General features: G+C 37.3%; 1 protein-coding gene across 2 annotated transcripts in view; it reads right to left on the bottom strand.

The window, feature by feature from the left end:
• CDH9 (cadherin 9) overlaps positions 1 to 12,275 on the bottom strand; it is a 129,642-nt gene that overhangs the window by 34,289 nt on the left and 83,078 nt on the right. For both annotated transcript variants that reach the window (XM_070942574.1, XM_070942575.1), the window contains one exon: positions 6,529 to 6,782. In XM_070942574.1, coding sequence (XP_070798675.1) covers positions 6,529 to 6,782 — 254 coding nt within the window. The remainder of the gene's footprint in view (positions 1 to 6,528; positions 6,783 to 12,275) is intronic.

Genomic DNA, 12,275 nt, shown 5'->3' with positions numbered 1-12,275 from the left:
ACAATATTACCCTTCACATTACTGTCCCTTGTTTGTGATGTATATTTGTATTAACTATAATTATGATTCATTATGAAATACTGCAGGGCATTCATTTTCAATCCAACAGTTCTTCTGCTCCACCCAAAATTAAACAGAGATATATAGATCACCTGTGGTTGGCATCAGATTGCTTCGTAAATAAAATGAGACATGTTAAATTAAATAGGCTAGAGCATTGGTGGTGATGAGATTCATAATTTCCAAAGGGGCATTGGGGAAAACAGTCTACTTTTCATGAATGAAGCTATTTTACCTTATTCAGCTTAAAGGGTGTTATGTGGGTATGTGATCCTCACATACAGCTGACAAAGACAACCAAGACTATGGAGAGTTTTAGACTGCTAAAAGCCTTGGGCTGTTTGGAGCAAACTGGTTGGATATCACAATTAGAAACTGTCATGAGAGCAGGTTGGAAATCACTATGAGTCACGGCTATAAATATTGTTCCTGCAAGACTTCTTATGCCTGATGGGCTTGTGGTGGTAGTAATGAAGATTCTTCTGTGCTTCATATTTAATCCAAGCAGAGTTGAATGCAGTCAAATACTCACCTCATTTTGGTGCCAATTAAACTTGTCTTAGAACCTGGATTCAGACTGATCTTTGACCTATCTGAAATCAGCACTTGGACAAATCCCAACCCATGCTATCAAAGGCAAAAACTGGGAGATGGTTCTTTTTTCTGGTCAGAAATCCTTTACCAGTGATCAAAAATCGAGAACTATGAGGTCTAGACAACTCAGTGTGGGCAATTCACCATGGCCAACTTGCCACCACCAACTGGCCACAGTCAATTTGCTGCAGCCAACTCAACGCAGGACAAGTCACCAGGGCCAACTTGCCACAGGACAAACTCATTGCCGGACAAGAGTCACACTATTGTCAAAGAAATGGTGGAACAGAATCATTAAAGAAAGAATGCAAAAGGGGGCACAAAATGAAATGTGAATGACTAAAATTAAAATATTATTTAAATTATTTAAATTGAATTATTGAATTGTACCACAGCGAGTTGTCCCGCAGTGAGTTGGCCACGGCGAGTTGTCCCATGGTAAGTTGACTGCATCAAGTTGGCCATGGCGAGTTGGCTGTGGCTAGTTGGCTGCATTATTTATTTTATTTATTTTATTTTATTGCAATTTATATGCCACCCTTCTCCCGAAGGACTCAGGGTGGCTTACAAGATAAAAATTCAACAATATGAATTAAATATAAATTAAAATCCAATTAAAATTAATTAAAATTATTACAATGTAAAAACCCCCTCAACGGGTCAGTCCATTTGATGAAAAAGCCACGTCTTCAGTTCGCGGTGGAAGGAGAGGAGGTTGGGGGGCTGTCCTGAGCCCGGTGGGCAAACCGTTCCAGAGGGTCGGTGTTCCCACAGAGAACGCTCTCCCCCTGGGGGCCACCAGCCGACATTATCTGACTGATGGCACCCTGAGGAGGCCTGCTCTGTGAGAGCGCACAGGACAATGGGAGGATGGCAGAAGATGGTCCTGCAAGTACCCCGGGCCTAAGCCATGTAGCCATTAAGTTGTCCCATTCCAAGTCTCCCTGATTTTTTTCCCCACAGAGTAAGGTAACATTTGCAAACTCATCATAAGAAGGCTTGACATATCAGTGCAAAGGAATAGCAATACATATGGCAGAAAAAAATGAAAACCTTTGCATCCTCTGCCACCTTGAGAGAATGAATTAGGCACAAAAATAAATTCTTAAACATCCTGTGAATGAGATAAACCAAAGCCTCTTTTGCAGAGAAACTATAAAACCAATTGACAGAACTTTCATGTGTTCCACATTACCAGTGTTTTCGTCCCCAACCCCTGGGGGGATGGGATCTGAATTTGATTCATAGCTGTCTATTTTCAAAATCAACATTTTTTGCTTTACCTATATAGCTAACCAATAGGATAATGGGGAAAACATTATTTGATAGGCATCAGTTTGTGCGTGTTGGAAGAAAAGTTCCCAACTCCATCTCCTTGAGTACGGGTTCCTCACAGGGATGTGCCCTATGTCCGCTACTGTTCACCTTGATGACCCACGATTACTGTGCCAAATCTGCTATGAATCAAATTGTGAAGTATGTGGATGGCACGACAGTGGATGGTCTTATCTGGGATGACAGTGAAGATGCTTATAGGAAAGAGGGGAAGGATCTGGTGGACTGGTGCAATAAAAGTAACCTGATTCTAAATGTTAATAAAACAAAGGAGATCATTGTAGATTTTAGAAACAGTCAGCATAGTCATACTCCACTCAGTATCAAGAATGCAGCTGTAGAGGTGGTCAACCATTTTAAGTATCTGGGGATGCAGATAATTAGTCTGAATTGGTCTCTCCACAAGTCATCCTTAGTGAAGCATACAAACCAGCAGCTGCATTTTCTGCATCGGATGAGGAAAGCAGATCTTTCTACAGCTGTCCTGGCCACTTTTTACAGAGGCACCATTGAGAGTGTTTTAACAAACTGCATCCCTTTTTCCTTTGGTGGCAGCAGTGTCTCAGATAGAAAGTCCATACAGAGAGTGATAAGGACAGCCAAGAAGATTATAGGAAGCTCACTTCCTATTATTCAGGATACTGCTTATAAGCACTATGTGCTTAGAGCTGAAAGCATTGTTAGAGACCTCACACACCCACTTTACAATCTGTTTCTGTTGCTCCCATCCGGGAGGAAATTCCAAAGTATTTCTAACTGGACTACCAGATTCTGTAACAGTTTTGTTTCCTACACCATCCATCTGGTAAACTCACAAGATTTGTTTTTCTTGCCATGTACATGTATACATCCGAACTAGACCATGTTGTTATTCTGTGTCATACAATATGTGTTGGTATATGCATAATTTTGTATTTATTTATTTTGTCATGTTTATGTAGTGGATATTGGAGGTGGTGACCCTTTGAGAGCTGTATGCAATGAAATTTCATTTTAATGTATGCCGATTTGTGTACATTCAAAGTGACAATAAAGTTATTCTAACTATAAGTCTAAGTCTAACAACACATTTTTTTTCTTTATTATACCATGTCTTTTTCTCTTTTAATTTTTGTTTTTAACTACATGGGCTACCCAGAGTCATTTCAGAGTTGAACAGCCCTCTAAATCTAAGAACAGATAAATAATAATGAATTATCCAATCAGTGTTATGCTTCACAAAGTGTAATAATAATAAAAAAATCATTTCAATTCCTTTCACCAACCCGAAAGAAAATAAATTGCTAATGCCTTCCTCCATACTTTTCAGCGTGTGTACGTGTGCATTTATTCTGATAGATGGAATAAAATCTGAATGCATACTGTGAAGTGAAACTATATTATTATAAAAAAATGCAGAATAAAAGTAATAAAAATCTTCCATAGGTTTTCTGGTTGTCTTGCCACCATTTCTCTGATGCATTTAAAGACCCCTGGGAAGTGTGAAGTCAAAAGGATTGAATGGTGATTTTACCATCATGTATTTTACTCAATACCTTTTTTCATATGTTCATATTTGTATTTTTTTCAGAAAATATACAAATAAAAACTAACAAAAGCTAACAAATAGTATGAAAGATAAATAATAGGGAGGGGGTGTCTGAAAAAAGGTACACAATATATATATATATATAAATGACTTCCAACTTCTTCCGCGGATATAAAAAGCTTTTAAAATTCAACCCTTACTTTAACTCTATATAGGTAGTCCTTGACTTATGACCACAATTGACCCTAAATTTTCTGTTACTAAGTGACAATTTTGCAAACTTTCTTACCACAGTTGTTAAATGAATTACTGCAGTTGTTAAGTTAGTAAAATGATTAAGTGAATCCAGTAGTGGGATTCAATCAGTTCATACCACTTTGGCTGAACCGGTTGTTAAATTGCTGGCTGGCCCCTCCCCTCCCCACCCCTTCCAGAAGTCCCCCCCGCGCCCCATTTTGGCTCCCAGGTAAGTGCAGGGAGGCCTACTACACCCAAAATGGGGCACGGGTGTGTGTTTATGGCACCCCCTCCATGGCCCATTTTTCCTCCCAGGAGGCTGCAGGGAGGCCTATTAGGCCCAAAATGGGGTGTTGGGGTGCGGCACGCCCTCCCGGTCCATTTTTGCTCACAGGAGACAGCAGGGAGGCCTACTAGACCCCAAACAGAGCGTGGGAAGACAGAGCCCCCATGCAGCCCGTTTTTGCTCCCAGGGAGGTGCAGGAGGCCGAGTGCTGCCTGTCAAATCTCCTGGCCATGCCCACTGTGACCACGCCCACCCAGCCAGTCATTAGGGCAGAGAACTGGTTGTTAAATTATTTGAATCCCACCACTGAGTGAATCTGACTTTCCCATTGACTATGATGGTCAGAAGGTCTCAAATGTTGATTACATGACCCCGGGACACTGCAACCACCATAAATATGAGTCAGTTGCCAAGCATCTAAATGTTGATCACATGACCATGGAGATGCTACAATGGTCATAAGTGTGAAAAAAAGTCATGCCACTTTTTTCATTGCCATTGTAATTTTGAACAGTTAGTAAATGGACTGTTGCATACTGTAATGTCCATTGTCTCAAAAAAATTAGTAAGTTTTAACAATAATCAACTTCCTATGTCATAGCTTGATTCCCCCCCACATTTCCTGCAAAAAAATCCACAAAAGCTTCCAATTGTAAATGACTTTCTTCAGTGACGTTTCTCTTAGAAGAGCTGATAATTTAGTGATATCTGCCAGTTCCATCACCTTTACTAGCTATACTTCCATTGTAGGTGTTCCAGAATTGAGTATACAAAAGTCGTGCTACTGTTATTATATATAGCAATAGTACTATTTCCAGCATTTTATCCAAAATCCTTAAAATAAAAACCTCTGGTCTGAATTGTATATTAATTTGTTTTTAATTGAATCGTAAATTTGAATCCAATATATAGCTTTTTGTTGCATATTACTACAGAAGCTGGCTTGGGTCAAGGAGGAGAGGAAGTCCAAGAAGAGAAAGCTGAAGTTTTGAAGGAGCAGTGAAGCAATAGCTGGCTTGAATTTCAGGAGACAAGAGAGATGACATAAGTTGACAGAAGAGAAGAGTAATGACTAGTGGAAAAATTGTCCAATGATGTTATTGAGAACTGCACAGATCAAATGAAAACTATGGCCATGATGCTGCTTCCAATAAACAGGAGTAGAAGCAGGATTGGGAGAGGAACTAGCTCAGGGGTGAAATGCTCCCGGTTCAGACTGGATTGCCCGATCCAGTAGCGATGGAGGCAGATGGTTCGGAGGACCAGTAGCAAAAATCCCTGCCCCCCCCATTGCCCAGCTGAGCCGCGCAATCATCAGAGGCTTTTTTAATTTTTAAAAGCATTTTTTCTACAACCTCTTTGGCCGAAAAAATGCTTTTAAAAGTAAAAAAAAAAAGCCTCTGATGATCGCGTGGCTAAGCTGGGATAATCAGAGGCTTAAAAAAAAAAAAGCTCCTGCTGATCAGGCAAGTCAGCTGGGATCGTCAGAGGCTTTAAAAAAAAGAAAGAAAGCCTCTGCCGATCAGGCAACTCAGCTGGGATTGTCAGAGGCTTTTAAAAGCATTTTTTTTACAACCTCTTCAGCCAAAGAAGTTGTAGAAAAAATGGTTTTAAAAGTTAAAAAAAAAAAGTTGGCCATGCCCCCACCAAGCCACGCCCACAGAACCAGTATTAACAAATTTTACATTTCACCACTGAACTAGCTCCTCTCCCACAAACAGATGATAGTGTCAGATTAGTTGGGAATGGAGTTGATTTCAAAGTGACGCAAAGCTGTAGCAAAGTAACATTTATTTAGTCACAACTCTATTATACCAAAAAAGTTTTACTGACCCTCCACTGCAGTCAATAATTATTTTAGTTATTAACTACTTTGGGCCAAGTACTAGTACAAGCACAATATGGACTGAAGTTAGCATGAATCTTTTGCTAAAATCTCTTTATTTTGTTTAAATGTAGTAAGTAATTTAAATAAGTAATTATACTTATAGTTTGTTCTTCCCTAAGAAATTAGAGTGGTGTGGGGTGAGGAACTTCCTTCATTTATTTTTTCAATGACCCTGCAAGAATGGTTAGGTTGAAAATTTGCGAGAGGCTCAAAATTACTTGATAAATCATATTGGATTTGAACAAGCTAGGCTGAGAACTAGTTTCTGAAGAGAAACATCACCTTTTTCAGCCAGTTGCCTTCCAATTACTTTTGAATACTACATTCTAGTAACCCAGACAACATGAACAGAAGTTGAACTTTGAAAATTGTGGTGGGTCCAGACTTGGATATTAATATAATATATAATGTTAAAGTCTAAGGCTACCAGTAGTAGGAATGCAAACCTGTCCTTAATGAGATTAATAACCACCACCAATTATGTTTAATAATCTTATTGTCAATATTAAATATTAAAGTTGCTAAACTCTGAAGCACATTATAGGCAAGATCACATACTTTCAATGTAGTCTTTTCTGATATTCATGGAAGATAACTTACTTGATGAGGTTCTTCGTTGCATCTGGATCCTGGGCTATCACTTGCCCAATGATACTGCCTTCTCTGACATCTTCATCAACTTCTATTAAATGAGATGGTAAATTAAAAACAGGTGGCTCATCGACGTCTTCCACGTAAACTTTGACCAAAGCTGAATCTCTAAATGGTCCCAAGTAGAAAAATCGTGGGTCGGGATGAATGTTAGTCGCTTCTACTTTTAGGTTATATTGATTCTTCTTTTCAAAATCTAATTGCTTGCATCCAAATATGGAAGGCAAGGAAGAGAGAAAGGGAGAAAAAATAATAATAATTACCTAAGTACTTTTATAAATAAATAAATAAATAAATAAATAAATAAATAAATAAATAAATAAATAAATAAATAAGCATTTTTTGAAAACCTGTCTCCGGAATTGTGCTGCAGTTCTATACACCAGCAGTTAGCACTGTAATGCCCTAAATTAAAGTCAATTTAAAATTAGGCCAAATCTCACAGCATTAATCATGTCACCATCTGACAGTAACTGTCATGAATGTCAGTTCAAATAAACCATTTTAAGAGATTTCAAACTACGACATATGAGATCTTGGGAAAAGGAAGCTTGTGGAAATCTTGTAAGGTTTAATGAACCAGGAAAAATTCATTTGTTTAAATACAAAAACTTAGGAAATGGAAATTAGAACTTGAAAATGACAACTGTTGGATATATTTGTCTGTTTCACTGAACTCACTGAGTTTTACTTAGGATTACATTCTTAATAGCTTTTTCAAATACCTATGTTTATATTTTCTGTATTCAATCGTGTATCTTCCATAAATTGAATGATTTTTTAAAAATGATTTTAATGGTATCCTTTTAGCATTCTGCAAATGCTTTTCCAGGTTTTTTGTTAAACAACTTGATAAATACTTGAAATAATTTAAACATCCAGTACTTTAATAGTCTTTTATTTTTAGTGTGTGTCAATATGGTTAGAAAAATAATTTGAAAAATTCATTTGAAAAATTGCTCCTTTCAGTAAGAAAATACTTACTGAGTTTTAGTAAAAAAAATAACATGGAAAATGAAACTCTTATAAATTAACATTCTATTTCATCCCAGTTTTGGGTTATTCTATTACTGGCAGCTAATACTATTAAAAAAGATGTCATGCCTCAAATTTCAAAGCAGAGCAGTAAATCATATTCTATTTTCAGATAGGAAGTGTTGGTTCGTGTACAACCAAATTTCAATGGTCTTGTCTTTCAAGTGTCAGTATGAATCAGTGAGATAACACACCATAGAAAGTTTTTACATATACATGAGCATCCCAAGCTCATATACAATTTGTATAGTTATTTCAACAATCAGTTCCATTGAAAACAACAGAAGGGAGTTTGTGATTGCATTTAGAACTTTGAAACAATGCAGTTACTTTATCTATTGAACTTTGTCTGTTGCAATGCTATATCATTCTGGGCTCATTCTATCAATCAATACAAATCAGTGTTTCATTTCAAAAGTGCTGAAACATGCTACATTTGGCATGAATCATTAGGTTCAATCTGCATCTCACTGAGATCAATGGTTAAATTGCTGTTGGTTGGGTAAATCAGAATTACACTTATTCCAAAGGAGTCCTTCAAAAATGAATGCTAAATGTAGGTCAGCCAGAAATTGTTCTTCTTTGGTATGAATCTTTCAAAAATCATTTCAAATTAATCTCGACTCAGCAGTTTCTCTAAGGATATACTGCAATATAAGTAACAGACTTTTTTTTTTTACAAGCTTAAATTTAAAAAAACAAAGCACTAGATGCTGAAGAGTACATGTTAGTAGACAGGTGAAATATGGGCAACTGTTAGTAAACAGGTGAAATATGGGCAACTGTATATTGGCTTTCATGGTTAACTATCATAGCTCATACTGAATAAGACAAACATCTTGTAGCTGATTGTGGGATGTATAAATTAAATGCATGGAGGTATGCTTGGGGTAAAACTGGACTTCGTTGCAATAAGACATTCTGGCTACAATGGACTGAGATTTGAAAATATTACTATTCAGTTAGCAGGAAATGTGCCATATAATACACGTATAAGTAAGGGCAATACTTCTAAAAAGTTTTATGTGAAAGCCTTGATTGATCAAAGTCATGATGGGCAACAGAAGTCAATATCCACAGGCCATTTAGGAATGGCCATATCATATGGAAGATTATGACTTGGAATATAAAGGGAATAAATGATAAATAGTATCAACTGATGGATGCACTAAAAGAAAGATAATAGAAAAGTTTTATCACACTGAAACCAAGAGAAAATGGAAACATAAAACAGACTGATACTGAGGTAGTTGAATCTTCTGAAATGGAACTAATAAATCATAGCATGAAAATGAAGATGTAGGTTAAATTTGGAAGAAATAATTCAGGAAGTAGGAACTGTTGCCCAACAGACTGTTGTGTATGTATGAGAAAAATAGGAAACCATAGATTAGTGATACTTTTATATTTCATTACAGAGAATTGTAATAATGTAAGAAGCAGCGATGACTTGGGGGAAGAGAAATTGGGCAAGATTTTAAATTAATGCAGAACAGGAAGAAAATATTTTATTAGGTGGCAAAAAAAGCTAGCTGGGGATGAGGCAAGACCATATAGAAAAAAAATGAATGGGCCATTTGAAGAACCAACAATGCATCAGGATACTGATTTTTGGTGATTAACTTCTTCGAAAATGATTCACTTGTTTTGAATGCATGGTTTAAGTGCAAATCTTTTCACATGCAGACATGGTAAAGGAATGGATGCAAATTAAAAGCATGACTGGTTGGTTTATAAGAAAGACTGAGACAATTATTGAAGGTTACAATAATGATGAGAAATATTGAATATAAGGCAGATCCTTGTTCGGTAGGGCCAAAAATGAATCCTGAGGAGAAGAATGGCAATGGAAACAAGTGAAATGTAATGGGACTTTGGTACCTAAGAAATAAGAAACAAGAAGACTAATCAAGAATGACTAGGTACTGAATGAATGTGGTGCTGCATACAAAAGGGAATTATATTCATCGGGATTATTTGGTCATGTCAAGAAAAGGATGGAGGATGGAAGTTCAAAACAAATTTATGGAGAAAGAGTTAATGGGTTATAAGGACTAGTAGTTGGATTGTAGATACCCTAAAAAGAAAGAAAGAAAGAAAGTTTAAAGAAAATAAATCAGGGAGCTCCAATGGCTGAACTTTGAACCCAGCTCTCCTTGGGCCTAGCCTAACACCTTAACAATGTCCTTGCACATAGCTACAGAATCTTTTACCAGCCACAACAGTTGGATTTCCCCTGCCTTTTATCTCCCTGTGAATAAACAAAGTAGGCAACACATGTCAAGAGTTATAATTAAAGTTTTAATGAACTACATGGGTATCAAACATGCAGCATCAGGTTGCCCTCACGTGACTTTTGCAATGTTTTTTCCCTTCATGGAGCTGGCATGGGCATGGCCTATGCATGAAGCATCTGGCCTGTGGGCCGCCAGTTTGACACCTCTGATGAAGCATATTCCTGCAACAGCCGTTGTTAGGACAATCACTGGTTGTAGGAATAGCTCTAAGGCTGTGTGGAAGTATCCAAAGTTTATATATACAAATATTATCTGTGTTGCTTCTTTGGGATGTGGTAATGAATTGGGATAAATTTTGAATGAAAATAAAAGTGATTTCTTACATCTGACCTATGGACTGAATTAGTCCCCCCAGGTTCATTTGTAGCTAATGAAAACTAAGTTCAATGTAAACCATGGTTTCTGTTTCAGGCTTCTTTGAATTTTGTTGTTAGTTGAGAAGTTGTGTCCGACCCATCGTGACATCCGACCCATGTTCCTCCACGCCTTCCTGTCCTCTACCATCATCTTGAGTCCATTTAAGATCATGCCTACTGCTTCAGTGACTCCATCCAGCCACCTTGTTCTCTGTCATCCCCTTCTTCTTTTGCCCTCAAGCTTTCCCAGCATTAGGCTCTTCTCCAGTGAGTCCTTCCTTCTCATTAGGTGGCCAAAATATTTGAGTTTCATCTTCAGGATCTGCCTTCTAAAGAGCAGTCAGGGTTGATCTCCTCTAGGACTGACCAGTTTGATCACCTTGCAGTCCAAAGGACTTGCAGGAGTCTTCTCCAGCACTATAGTTCAAAGGCCTCAATTCTTTGGTGCTCAGCCAACTTTGAATTCTTTGAATTAACCACATTTTAATAAGAAATAGTCCATCTAATTCTTTGCAGATACTTTGAACATTAACTTCCATCAGTCTGTTGATTATTACTAATAGCAAAGAACTGTGAGAGACCAAAATATCAGGAAGACAGATTGCCTGCCTCTGGTTTAAATTATCTTGAAGCCTACCTTAGGTAAGATGACAAATTGTAGGGAATTAAAAATGGAAAAGGCTCCACCAATATAAATCTGCCCCTCCACAAAAGACCTGATGAAGATAAAAAGGATAATTTTCTCTACTAAAATTATCTATTCAGGCTTTTTTTGAGGGACCTAATTCATATGAAAGACATGATTGAAACTAAAATTACATGAAGAGAGAAAGCTCTCATACCATTCTCATGCTGTTATAATGCTATCCTGGTTTGTTATACTGCAGTATTGTCCTGATTAATAATATGAGAGATATGGGAAAAGAAGATATGTCAACAAGAAAAATATTCTGTTAATTAACTCTTTCATAGTTTTTATTTCTGTTAATCTAGCCTAGAAGTAATACCAATCTTGATTTGGACTTCTAGTGAAGCTGTTCCTGAACTGTACTGGTTTCACAGAAGAAAGCATCCACATTTTATAATATTTATGTAATTTATGCATAAACACACATATATTCACCATTCCAGGTGCATATTGTTCCTATTCACTACCCTTTGACACTAGGGATAACAGATATATATATTTGCAGATCGGTATACAGACAGATTTTCTCTCTTTTTAAAGATGATTTCTCGGCAGAGACCATCTGCTACTGGTGGATGGGCCATCAAGAGATATGTGAAGCAGATGCCTAGAGCCAGCAATTCCTCATTGGAACTCTAATTTATCCAATAAATTTTTTTGGCCTGCAGCTGATTTCCCCATTTACTTAAACAGAGCTGACATAATGTATGGTGGACACCATAAAAAAACATTTCAAAAAGTCACGAGTTTTCAGATTCTATCATAATAATATCTCAAGTGGAAACTTCAGAACCCAAGTGCTCCTGACAAGAATTGTATCATATTTTTCCTGTTTTTATTTATCTTTATAGAACTCAATGAAATAAGTGCTATAAGGCCAGGCAGGGGGAGAGGGAAATATCCAGTAGGGATCTCTGGACAAATACCTCATTAGAAACTGGACTTCCTTTGTATCCTATTTTCAGGATACCACATAAACAGTTGGGTATTTCCAGCCTTTAGAAGGGAAATAGTAGACTTCAGCTAGCCAGCCAGCTTGCAAATTAGAATGGGACAACTCGCTACAGTCCACTCGCTGTGGCCAACTCACTACAGCCAACTTGCCATGGTCAACTCCCTGTAGCCAACTCACCACGGTCAACTTGCCATGGACCACTCGCTGCAGGACAATTTAACAATTCAATTTAATTATTTCAAATAAATAAAAACATATTTTAATTTTTGTCATTCACATTTCATTTTCTCCCTCTTTTAATGATTCAATTCCATCATTTCTTTGATATTAGTGTAACTCTTGGCCCTGTGAGTTGCCCTGTGAGT

Source organism: Pituophis catenifer, unplaced genomic scaffold (assembly GCF_029215685.1).
Source record: "Pituophis catenifer annectens isolate HBS135680 unplaced genomic scaffold, rPitCat1.0.hap2 SCAF_3, whole genome shotgun sequence".
Lineage (NCBI taxonomy): Eukaryota > Metazoa > Chordata > Lepidosauria > Squamata > Colubridae > Pituophis > Pituophis catenifer.
Note: the sequence above shows the minus strand (reverse complement) of the source record. Positions and strands in the feature narration are given on the sequence as shown.